Source organism: Ambystoma mexicanum, chromosome 5q (assembly GCF_040938575.1).
Source record: "Ambystoma mexicanum isolate Mex_15411 chromosome 5q, UKY_AmexF1_1, whole genome shotgun sequence".
In the NCBI taxonomy this organism is placed as follows: domain Eukaryota; kingdom Metazoa; phylum Chordata; class Amphibia; order Caudata; family Ambystomatidae; genus Ambystoma; species Ambystoma mexicanum.
Genome location: NC_090933.1, coordinates 85,773,746 through 85,786,953, shown reverse-complemented (window position 1 = coordinate 85,786,953; position 13,208 = coordinate 85,773,746). Strand labels below are relative to the sequence as shown.

At 47.4% G+C, this 13,208-nt stretch overlaps 1 protein-coding gene across 8 annotated transcripts in view; it reads left to right on the top strand.

The window, feature by feature from the left end:
• Positions 1-13,208, top strand: part of PTPN3 (protein tyrosine phosphatase non-receptor type 3) — a 2,254,194-nt gene that overhangs the window by 1,852,168 nt on the left and 388,818 nt on the right. For all 8 annotated transcript variants that reach the window (XM_069620560.1, XM_069620561.1, XM_069620557.1 and 5 more), the window contains one exon: positions 5,335-5,396. In XM_069620560.1, coding sequence (XP_069476661.1) covers positions 5,335-5,396 — 62 coding nt within the window. The remainder of the gene's footprint in view (positions 1-5,334; positions 5,397-13,208) is intronic.

The following is a 13,208-nucleotide window of genomic DNA, read 5'->3' as shown; positions in this document are numbered from 1 at the left end:
AATGACTACAGAAAATACGTACCCACTGTTTGCAAAAAAACGGAAAAGGAAATTTACGGCACCTACCTTAAACATACAACAGAGACCAACACAGAAGGCGAGAGGAAATTACTCTAGGAGCTTCATTAAGAAATTGTTGCTCCCAGTAAAGGAAAATAATACCTGCAGAAAACCTAAAATGAAAAAACAAAACAAGCAACCATCAATAACCATCAATCAAAGCGACATGGAAGTTGCTATTGCCCAGTCTCCCCCAAATGCACTCTTAGATTTGTCCACTTATTCGATGAATCAGGGAATGAATGACCCATCTGAAGTGCACACTGACCATCAACATAACACGGCAAACCAAGATGTCTGTCCATCCCCTACCCCCTATTGTGTAGTCGAACCAGACATACCATTTCTAACATTAGCAGAAGAAATAGCTAAATTAAGAGTGCGGGAAATGGAAAGTAAAAATAAAGGGGAGCCTCCCAGATATAACAAACGTGGACCATTTTCAAAAGACTTGTATACCACCCTAAGTAAGAAGCAAAGGTCAAATACAAAGAAAGTCACTTTGACATGAAGACGACAAGCAGCCTAACAAATCCTAATACCCCTGAACGCTATATAAACAAATTGCGTCGTACTCCAGAAGAAGCCAGAAGAACTTGCTCTCTATCCATGACAAAATGCAAGGGACGACCATGATGCATAAAAAAATTAGAAAGATTTTGCAAGATGCCTTAGGCTGTAAAGAGTCATGGACAAAGAAGGTGACTTTATTCTTAACAGATATAACGTGTTAAGGCTTTGTCACTGTATACCTCAACTGCGCCAAATCAACACGGACGACTTCGCCATAGTTGAATTTAGACGAGAAGGTCTTATGGACCTCGTACATCTACATCTACGGTCAACTGCGGTGAAAAACCTAATTCTATCCTCAGTGGCAAACTTTCTTCTGTTGGGCTTTGATCTGACTGACCTTAGTAGAGGGCGTGGAAGGATGGGTCTGTAATAGAGGACACACAGAATGAAAGAGCACAAACAAAAACAGCTGGGTTTGAGGGGAGCCCACTGCGAAGACCGAGGAAACTGAGCAATAACTCTCTGAGAGAACTGGGGATTGGCAATGGACAGAAGAAATAACTCCAAGCAAATTGAAGCCGAATTTAACATTAATAATAAATTATGAAGGGGGAAAAGGACAGGAGAGGAAGATCAAACTAAACGTAAATCCTTTAGTGGGTCTTTGAAGAAAGACTCCTGGTCCTGGCCCTGGCTACTAGCTGTTCTGGTGCCTAAAGTGAACCAGTAACTGAGCCTTAGGTTCCCAAAAAGAAACTGTCTAGTTCTCGCCTCTTGGAACACAGGGGGTTTACTACACTTGCTGGCGGAAGGAGAGCACCATTGGCCAAACTGGACTTTATTTGCCTTCAAGAAACCTGGCTAAGATCAGAGCCTTGTCTGGATGGCTTTGAAACCCTCATTAATCCTGCACTCCTGGGAGACGATGGCTGCCCTACGGTGGGGTTTCTAACCTTAATTAACAGCAGATCTAACTACGAAGTAGCCAGTTACAAAAACAAAGGACCATACATCCAACAAACTACCCTGATAAACAAAGGCAAGAGGCAAAACAAAAAAAGAGACATAAGAAAAAGACACTTAACCTTAATTAATATCTATTGGAACCATATAAGTCTGGATACAAAGGTGATGATCGAGACAAATGCAGAAGTGTTTGATGAGGCATACAATCTGGACGACCCCTCAATCATCTTATGCGGGGACCTACATTTGACCTGTATGGCAGCTATGGTAGAATGATAGGAGAATGTTTGGGACCCAGAAACACACAGATACAGTGAGGGCCCCTGTGGTTAGAGTTAATAGAACGTTGAGACCTTCACATCTTGAATGGATGCTATGAAGAAAACCACCAATGCCACCGACCTGGAAAAGAGGAAAACAATTGTCTGGGCCTCATTACGACCCAGGCGGTAAGTTACCGCCTGGGCCGTGACTTTACCACCATGGCGTAAACTACGTTTACGCCATGGTGGTTGGCGGACTTACCGCCCCATTCCGACCTTGGCGGGGCGGTAAGTCCCCAATCCCCATTTACCCTTCCCCATTCCCATTTTTGCCCCATAGGGCATAATGGGAGTGGGGAAGGCGTTAATTACGCCACCGTAAATTACGGTGGCGTAATTAACTCCATGGTCCCTTAGCGCCATGGATTTTAACACCTGCTAAAAGCAGGTGTTAAAAGCGCCATGGCGCTAAGGGACCTCGTAATTGGCGGTAAGGGGTCGGCGCAGCTAACGCTGCCGTAAACCCCTTACCGCCAGGGTCGTAATGAGGCCCCGTGTTAGATTATATCTTTGTGTCCAGAGACATGATAGAGGACATAGATTACTTTAAAATAATACCAGAAAAATCCAGCGATCATAATTGGCTAAGACTATCATGTTTGCGCAGAGACGCATCAGCCTACACAAGGACGGCCTACTCCGGGGCAGGGGGAGGTTGTAAATAAAGGCTGTAGGTTAAAGATGACTAAAAGGGCGGTGGAACAAACAGTCGTCATTTATTCGGCAAGAACTTAAGACATCAAGACCTATGGTCCTGGGCTCCATGTTAATTACACTCCAATTCTTGCACTTTTTTGCCCAAAAAGGATTATTCATCACCCCTTTTCGGCGGAAGGACATCAACATGTCTTTGACCGCCAATTGGTCGAAAAACAACGTGAAATGAGGGAAGCACTGCAGGACCTGGAAAAAATCACCCGCTGGATCCAAGAACAAAGATATCAAAAGGGTTAAAAACAACTACTAATCCTGGCTTATCAATCACAAGAGCGTCTTAATCCAGCAAAACACCGAAAAAATTATGAAAGCCCTAACTAAGAAATCTTCAGCAGAAATCTGGGGTCTTATTAAGTCAACTGGTCAGACCCAAAATCAACTAAAGATAAATGGAGTGACAGAGGCAAAATGGATTAAATGCTTTGAAAATCTATTTAGGGAAATACCATCCAAGACAGGACACCTTTTGATGTCACTAAATCCCCGGACTCTTTCCTATAACCACAAATATCTAGTGAACAAGATAAAACACACCAATACATCGCGGGCACCAGGGCCTGATGTGTTATCTAAAATGACCCTTAAAGAAAAGAAAACCCTGATCAATGGGTGACCTTGTTGGGCTTGGTTCTGGATAGCGTGCTGTTTTCCCAAATTATACCGCTATCATGGAAGAAGGCTCATGTTATCCCGATATTCAAAAATGGTAACAGAAATGACCGACAAAACTACCGCCCAATTGCCTTATTGGATGTGATAAGGAAACTGTATTCATCTTTGCTACTCAAAAGATTAAATCACTGTACAAAGAATGAAAACTGTAGTGATCTTTTCCAGTTGGGCTTTGTAAAACATCCAGGGACGTCTCTGCCGGCCCTTCTCCTGGCTGTTTTGAAAGCTAAAGCCCTGAAAACAAAGACCAAGATCGACCTGGCCTTCGCCGATTTCTTGAAGGCCTTTGACACTTTAAGCAAGCAACGTCTTTTGGACAAACTAGAACTTTGGAACTGTCCTGTAGACCTCTTGGAACAACTCGGAGGCCTACACACAGGCACCTATCCTAGGACTCTGCCTAAACGCAACTGGGTCACTGAGCGAAGAGATATCCACGGACAGAGGTATCAAGCAAGGGTGCCCCCTAGCCCCTGCTTTCCAACTTGTATACTGCACCTAGGAAAGTTTGTCAGAAGTTAGATGTTTCCCACCAAAGATAGGCGGGGTGAAAATCAATCATGCATTATACGCAGACAATCTGGTTCTTATTTACTACACAGCATTAGGTCTGCAAAGGCAGTCGAATAGATTGGCAGAATACGCCAAGCATACCAATATGCAAATGAAATAGACAACACGAAGATCTAGACACTAAAAAAAGAAGGAAAACAAGGAAACACATATTCAAATGGAGATTGGGGAGTTTAGAAATGGCTTCAGTTGACTACTTCAAGTATTTGGGGATCCAGATTTCAAAAAGCACAGTAGAGACTAACACTCTAGACTCCTTAAGAGGGAAAGCCATGGCCCTTGCCAACCAAGCTCTGATCCTAAAACGCTATTTCTGCCGATACTCTATTTTACCTATAACCAAGTTTTACAAAGTCAAGTGTTTCCCACTTTGACCTATGGAGCAGATGCTGGAAGGCCTATTCTGGAAAAATACCCTTGCCTCCCCTGATCAGTCCTGATCCAGATCATTAGAAAGGAACTGGGCTTATCATTGAAAGCTTTGGTGGAGTGGAAATCGCTGAACTTCTGGGGGAAATTCACAAGTGAAAATGTGCCGTCAATGCTAGAACTTATAAAAACAGAACTGGAAAGGGGGACTAACAATGTTCTGGCAAAATGGCCCGCCGACTATAGGTCACTGCTAATGGAGATGGGCTCGACGGTCGCTGAACTTCTGTCCAATCCAAATAAAGTGAAGAAAAACTATGGGCATCTGACTGGATCACCACCATTGACAAAGCAATTAAATATCAGTAATATCGTAGCTTGCCAAAGGAGATAAGAAGCCACGCCAAGACCCCAGAATATTTGATAAAATGTCCAGACCCCGGTATTAGATCACAATTTCTGCGGATAAGAATGAACCTATGCACTACAAAGGAAGTGTTATCACTCATAGCAGGACAGGCTTTGAAATACTGGACTTGCAGATTTCGTAAAACCATAGGTTCGGTGGAAAAACTAGGTCACCAGAAAATTGGTGGCGGATGTTGCTGAACGGAGGAAAGATTTTGTTGACAATAACAGTGGTTAAATACTTTAGGAAATGTTTGAACCCACTCTTATGAGAAGGAATGTACATAATTGACTATGATTGACATTAGATGGGTAACAAAGAGGGGAACATAGACATTTTATGCAAAACGTTTACTTGTTAAACTAAAATTGCATTTAAATAAAAGAAAAAAATATTGGCCAGTCCGCCCCTGTTGAAATGGTGTAATATTGAATAATGATTAAAAAGCTTAAACGGCCTGATTTCAAAAGACAGAAATTGCATCATTTACCTTTCTGTTTAAAGGATGAATTCCTGCGGCTAGTGCATTGTCAAATATATAATTGCTCCCATTCTTGGACACATTGTAATCGTTGTGTGCGCACATTGTAGTCGCTCATATGCCTTTAATTATAGGTTAAAACATCTGTTTCATAGCTAAAATGTTCTAATAACATATTGTGTTAATAACAAAGCATGTCAATTTATCATTAATTGGACCCTCCGCTTCCTCTTTTCTGCCTTTCACAGATGATGCCACCCGAGTAGTGCTGCAAGGAAATGAGGAATACATCAATGCAAATTACGTGAATGTAAGTTTTTACAGACAGCCAACCTCTTGGTGTGTTTTATCACATCTTGTTAATATTTTCTGTATGTAAATGCTGACCTTTAAAGATATTTATATGAAAGATGTTTTCACAGTACAAATGTAGCACACACTGCTGATAAAACTGGGCTGCTCCCAGAAACCACCTTTAACTTAAAATATATGCAAGGCCCACCCTTTCACTCTATTTCAGATCAAGATGCCACTCCTGGTTAAATTCAAGTGTATTTTTGTAAATAAGACTGTCATATGTACAGCGTGTGGCTTTGTAATTGTATTTGCATGTGCAGGAAAGTGCTATTGGTATTATTCAGAAATACCACTTCACCTTACTTACTCTCCACCAGAAGGACTGACCAAGGATTGTAATGGCTACTCCCCTTTTGAGTTCAGCTCAAGTCATCCAGAATGATTGTATTATGAAAAAGCAGGAACAAAAAAATCAGAAAATGGCTCTGCCTTGCCAAAAACCATTTGCGTGATGCATGCAGAAGGTGCACGTTTTCATTGATTGTGCATGTACGATTAAATATTACCTGTGAGAAGGCAGGCGGCAGCTTATCATACTACTTCCCACTTGCTGAACACATTAACCTTTATCTAAATGAGTTGGCATTCATTCTTCTAAGCCCACAAACTTGCCAACAACCAAGGAAAGTCTAGGTGGGTTAGCGAAGCGGAAGAAAAGTCACTTCATTCAGTGGTTTACCAACCAGGTGCATTGTGGAATGAGTAGGCATGTGGGATGCTATTAAGGAACTCCAGGCTGTTTAAAGGAATTCACAAAATGGCACTGTGACCCATGGAGCACTTGTTATTCAATCCCTTCCACACCCACCTCTAGGCCAGTCCAGTCTATAACTGCCTTTCAGGACTGGAAATTCAAGATAGTCTCCCAAGGAGGTTTTATTTTTTTTTTTATAAAGTATTTTATTGTTATTAACATAGTACAATGGTCATAATAACAAAGCAACAAGCAAACAAAAACAACTTCAGACTGTCATAGTCGTTCACAATCAGAAAAGGTACCCTGAGCATCAACAGTTGAGCGATCATCTCATCACATGCAATAATGTATAGTATGGTACAAGCACAAAACAAAACCCCCAGTGCACATTCCCCCGCCTGTACATGGGACACTCAGGCCACACCTTCCTCCCACCTGTCCCATATTTTCGACGCTTTGTTGGGACAGCCTCGCGCCGAGTAAATCCTACGCTCCATCATAGCGCATATGTCCATATCCAATTTCCATTGTTCCAGCGTTGGGGAGTCAGGGGCACCCCATTTCTGCGCGATATTGCGCTTAACCAGCCCCATCGCCGTGTGTAGGAGCAATCTTTCCCACTTATTAGCTTCTATCTCATCGGGCACGCCCAGAAGCAAAGCCCTTGGGTCCAGTGGTATGGTGCGAGTCAGAACTCGGGAGAGTTCCCTACAGCATGCGTTCCAAAAAGTTTGTATCTGGGGACACAGCCACAAAATGTGAATAAAGGTCCCCTCCCCATCCCCACACCGCAAACAGTTTGGGTCAGAAGCCCGTTTCCAGCCATATAGACGTGTCCTAGGGTAATAAACCCGGTGTAGTATTTTCAACTGCACTAATCGAAGCCTAGAGGAAATGGCGATTTCCCGGGGATGCATAAGGACTTGTATCCAATCCTCAGGATCTATCACCCCCACATCTACTTCCCATTTTGCCTTTAGTTCATTCAATTCGGGGGTAGCAAAGGAGGATATAGCATTGTAAAGGATGGAAGTGCATTTGGTAGGGATATGCGCCGGAAGGATGTTACGCTCTATGGGGGTATAGTCCGGTAACTGCGTATCTGCTGTCAGGTAGGGTCTCAAAGCATGGGCGAGGCGAATGTAGTGGTAATGTTCCGTATTCGGAATCTGGAATCGCAATTGTAGGTCATCAAATGAGGCCAAACACCCCTGTGTAAGCATGTCCCCAATCCTGGCAATCCCCGCATTCACCCACCTAGGCCACGGCTCCAACTTCTGGGTCTCAGCTAGGTTGTTGTTCCGCCAGAGGGGTTGTGCTCTAGTAGCTTTATTTTCCCACCCAATGAATCGGTGTGCCTGTCTCCACACTGTGATCATATGCGTAGTGGTTGTGGGCGGAGAGGTTCTCGAAAGGGGCTGATAGAGGAGAAGCAGCGGGTCAGTGTTGCGCATAGTGGCTATCTCAGCCCGTATATGGGGCAGGTCTCGGTCCCCGTGGAGAAGGTCATTAACCACCACCAGTTGTGATGCCCAGTAATACGTTTGAAGGCGGGGAACTCCTATTCCTCCCTCCCAAATAGATCTTTGAAGTGTAGTTAACGCAATTCGTGACTGGCCTCCCCCCCATATGAGGTCTCTGAGAAGTGTCTCCACCTGGTGGAACTCCGAGTCGGGGACTTTAAGTGGGGCATTTTGAAGGACATAGAGGAATCTAGGAAGGGTCATCATTTTAAAAAGTGCCGCTCTTCCCATAAGTGTCAGGGGGAGGAGTTTCCAGTGCCGGACATCAACAATAAAGCGGTCTGTGATTGGTCGGAGATTGTTCCTTATATAGCTTGTTAAATCCCCGGATATCCATATTCCCAGGTAACGAAACCCCTGTCGTTCCACCCGGTACGGGCAGTCCTGGGGGATTGCCTGTTCCCCACCCTTCACCGGAAAGAGGACTGATTTCCCCCAGTTGATTCTGAGTCCGCTGAGTTCCCCAAAGCGGACTAACATTTGCGTTACAATGGCAGAGGATGTTAGTGGGTCACCCAGGTACACCAGGAGGTCATCCGCATACAGGGATGTACGATCCTCGTGTCCCTCCGGCCATCTGAATCCTCTCCAGGCGGTGTTTTGGCGAAGCCAAAGAGCTAATGGCTCGATAGCAAGGGCGAACAAAAGAGGGGACAAAGGGCATCCCTGTCGCGTACCACGGCCCAGGGGGAAGGACCCAGAGGACCAGCCATTCACTCTCACTTCCGCCTTGATGTTAACATAAAGTAGCTGCACCCAGCCTAAATAGGCCTCTCCGAACCCCATGCGGCGCATTATTTCCCAAAGGTAGTCCCATCGAATGGAGTCGAACGCCTTTTCAAAATCGATTGCCAACAAGGCCAAGGGTTCGTTTATAATCGGGGATCTCTCCAATGCTAAATGGAGGCGGCGCAGATTCATCCGAGTCGATTTGGCAGGCATAAAACCACACTGATCCGGATGGATCAAGGAGGATGTGACTAACTGCAACCGATTCGCTAATAGCTTAGCAAGGACCTTAGCTTCCCCGTTAATCAGCGATATAGGTCTATAAGAAGCACAATCATGTGGAGGTTTGCCAGGCTTGGGAATGACCACAATGGTGGCCTTGCAAAGATCTGGTGGGAGGGTACCCTGTTCCCGGGCAGCAAGAAACATCCTATGTAGAGGACCGGCCATTTTGTCTACTCCTAGCTTCTGCCAAGTTTCAACTGGGAATCCGTTCGGGCCCGGTGCCTTTCCCGACTGGAGCTGAGACAGTGCCTCTGCAATCTCAGCCTCTGATAAAGCAGAGTCCAGCTGGTCCCTCTGTTGCCCCGAAAGGATCGGCAGCGTCACCTCATCTAGGAGGCAGGGGTTTAGCGGTGAGGTCGGAGCCCGATACAAATCTGCGTAAAACTCTGTGAAGGCCTCGGCAATCCCAGAGTCCGAATGTTGGGTGTCGCCCTGTGCCGTGACAATTTCCCGGACATGGCGCTGCCCCTCGTCTCTCCTCTGCAACCAAGCGAGCAGTTTACCCGACTTATCCCCAAGTTCATACACCCTCGCCCTAGCCTGCCAATGGGCCTGCTTGGCGTCATCCATCGTTCTGTTACGGAGGCACTCCTGGGCGCGCTGGAGGGATCGGTGGGTCTCAGGCGTAGGATCGGATATATGCTCAATCTCCCTGTCTCTCACTTCCTCTTCGGCCTTTAATATTTCCCGGAACCGGATGTTTCTTTTATGTGTCGTCCAAGAAAGGATTTCACCCCTTAGCACTGTTTTATAGGCCTCCCATAATATCACGGGGCTGTCCACCGACTTCTCGTTAATTTCGAAATATTCACCAGAAACTTCCTCGAGGCGATCTATCAGTTCCGGGGACCCCAGATAATAATTGTTAAGTCTCCACGTTCTAGGGGGAAGGGGACCCTGCATACGCAATTCAACTAAGAGGGGGGAGTGGTCCGAAATGCCCCGGGGGAGTAAATCTGCGGACATTGCCCTATGGAGGTCGGTATGTGGCAAGAAGAAGTAGTCCAGTCTGGACATGGAGCCGTGAGCGCCGGAATGGAAGGAGTACTCCCTATCAGTCGGGTGTAACTCTCTCCATACATCTCGGAGCCCAAGGGCCGATGCAAAACTGGCCAATCTAGTCGAGGTGTCAGGGTTGCGATTTCGGAGATGGGAACGGTCAAAGTTATCATTCATGGTATCATTAAAATCACCCCCCAGAATGAACGTATCAGGATGGTGTTTCCCTATAAGGGTAGTAAGATCGTCCAGTAATTCCTGTCCCAACCCGGGTGGGGAATAAATTGCGGCAATGGCCATCGTCTGACCCCAGATGGTCCCCATGACGAACACGTATCGACCCCTTGGGTCGCGCTCAACCAATTGCTGAGTAAATGGAATGCGCTTGTGTATCAGGATGAGGGTGCCCCTGGAGCCCATTGTGTACCCCGCCTGAAGGGCAAGGTGGTAATTAGTCCTCTGAAAAAAGGCACAGTGTGATCCGGCCAGGTGGGTTTCTGTCAAAAGGGCCACATCAGGGGAGTGTCTATTTAGAAATTGCCTAAGCAGGCGCCGTTTAATCCCGGACCCCATCCCATTCACGTTCCAGGTGAGGAACTTCAGGGATTTGGTGTGGCGCATGGGTGTCCCGTGAGTCTGTGCACAGGATATCTATCACACATGATGGGGGTCTGTACGATTGTAGCAATCAGTGAGAGATGGTGAAGTGGTAACTTCGACCAAAGACAGTGGTTCGTGTCCGTTATAAACATATGACAGTCTTGAAGTAACAAACAAACTTCCAAACATTCCCAACTTACCCCCACCCTATACTCCACCCCAACACGAAGTACCTGTCGCCCAAACATAGCTGGACCTTCAACTTAAGGTAGCAGCTCAAAAACCCAGACCCTAGAGCCGGGTCTAGATAAACAAGAAAGAGGGGGGGGGAAAAGGGAGAAGGAGAAGGAGAAGGAAAGGAGGAAGTTCGGCTAGGGGGGGGGGGTTTTCAGAGGCTCCTCCAGAGTCCCCTCCCATGCGCCAGTGTCAACATCTTCCATGGTGGACTACTCATGCGTCCGGCTTAAGAATACAAACAAAGAAAGAATACTTCAAAGCGCCATTACTAGGCCAGAGGGGCGACAGTCCGGTCAATGTCCTCGCTGATCTGCATCGGGGTCCAGGACCCCCTGTTCATTCCTCTCCGGGTTTCCTCTCGGGGAGGCGTGCCTGGGCCTCGGTCTTCCTCTCGGCCTCCTCGGTCTCGCAGTCCAATCACCTTCTATATGGGCCTCCGCCCATTTCCATGCCTCCTGCGGGTCGCTGAAATGAACCGTGGTTCCACCATGATATATCTTCAGTTGGGCCGGGAAGAGCAGGCCATATTTCACATTTAGTTGGGCCAGCTGTCTCTTGAGTGGCTCAAACGATTGTCGTGCCCGCTGCACTTCTCGGGTGTAGTCCGGGAAAAAGGCGATTCGGGAGCCGTTATGGGTAATCGAGCCTTGTGCCCGCGACAGTTGCAGGAGGGCATCCCTATCTCGGTAGTTGAGTAAGCGGGCGATGATAGTACGTGGCGGGGCACCCGGGGGTGGTCTACCCGCCGGCATTCTGTGAGCCCTCTCCACTGAGAAGAACTTTGAAAAGGATGTGGCCTCGAAGATGTCTACAAGCCACTGCTCCAAGAACAGCTCCATACACTGTCCCTCCTCCCCTTCTGGCAGACCCAGGATACGGACATTATTGCGACGGGATCGCCCCTCTCCATCCTCCACTCTTGATTCAAGGGTCTTAAGGCGGTTTAAGGCCTGGGACAGTTGGCGGTTAATCCCGCCTATATTGTCTTCCACTTCAGAAATACGTTGTTCCGCCTCTCCCGTTCTGGAGGTTAGTTTCTGTAGATCGTGGCGTAGGAAGGAGACGTCTGCCGCCATGCTATCTATTTTGGTCTCCATGGAGGATCGGGAATTAGCAATGGCCGCCATTACATCATGGAGAGAAAGAGGGCCCTCCCCATTGGGGGAGTTCGGTCGCGTTGCTGGGGCCGCCGGGGCCGGGGTGGTGGCGACGGCAAATTGGTCCATGCTGCTCTGTGTGGAGGGTTTCTTCTGCCTTTCTTTCCCCATAGTTCCGGGGAGGCGTGGGGCGTCCGGCACGGCAGGTCGAACAGTGCTAATTACGCCCTTATGGATCTACTCCGGTGTACCGTGTCGCAGCCCCGCAACAGGCCAGGTGGAAGGCCTCGGGGTCCTCCAAACACCTTCCAACACGCAGGTTCCACGAATCCACCGTCTGTATGGAGCAGGGGGGGGGGGAGAGTTAATCCCACCTACCTCTAGCTCTGTCGGGCCAGGCCGCTGCCGTCCTCCACCACTCGGGGCTGGGTCGAAACAGCCCAAGAGCAGGAGCCGTTTGTCCGGGCGACCTCCGGTTGTAAGAAAAGTCAGTGTCCACTGCGTGTGCCGCACCACACCAGGCCGCTTCAAGCCCCAATCAGACAGGAGGTGGTCTGCCCTCAAGCTCCGGCGGCCATCTTGGTTTCGCAGTTCGGGGCCCCCGGCCTTCAGTAAATTGCAGATTATGGCCCTCCAAACGGGCAGACCACAGCCCGGATTTCCGCCGGTCGTAGCCCCCAGCTTCACGGGCACAATCGTGGCGTTGATGTCGCTCGATGTCCCCAGGAATCAGGATAAAGGTACAGGATTGTGTCGGCGCTTACGGGAGCTCACTCAGCTCACGTCCGCATCGCTCGCGCGCTAGCCACGCCCCCCCCCAAGGAGGTTTTATTGATCTGTTTAATTTGGCATTCCCCAAAACGTACTACATTCCCCATGATGCATTGTGCTGTTCTAATGCAAGATCTGGACACAGTATCTGCACATTTCTGCTGCACATTTGACACAGTGCTTTTTGACAGTCTTACTTGAAGACCTACAACAAGCAAATGCACATTTATGGACTACATCCCGTCAGGTCATTGATGCTGGTCTCCTGAAAGACCTGAAACCCAAGTATTCAATTTGTAATGGTTGATAACTTGTAGCCACAAACTACTTTAAATTGTTTCTGTCCACCCACACATGTGTCATTGGCACTCTGGACTGGGTAGCATATTTGGAGCCGGCTGCACACACATAACTTAGTTCCTTTTTTCGAAGTGCTAAGCAGACTGCTTCTAATGAATACATTTGGCATGTAGTAGTTTTATCTACAGAACATTTAAAGCAGTAAGTTTAATCATTGAAAAGTGATCGTCGAGGTAAAACGTGTGGGTGTGTATATAAATAAGTGTATACACACACACACACACTCTCTGTCCTTTTCTTTCTCTCTTTTTCTTTCTCTCTTTCTCTCTTTCTCTCTCGCATAGGTACTCCTACCTCCCATCCCCTTTCCCCCCATACTGATTGGGTGTCCCTCGCTACGGACGGGAGATGGAACCTTTTTCACCAGAAAAAATCCTCTTCTCCTTCAAATTTAGATGTAAGAGGCGGCGCGGCCCTGGGTGCATGCACTCCCAAGACTCCGCCCACCGGCACTACTCCTAAGTCCT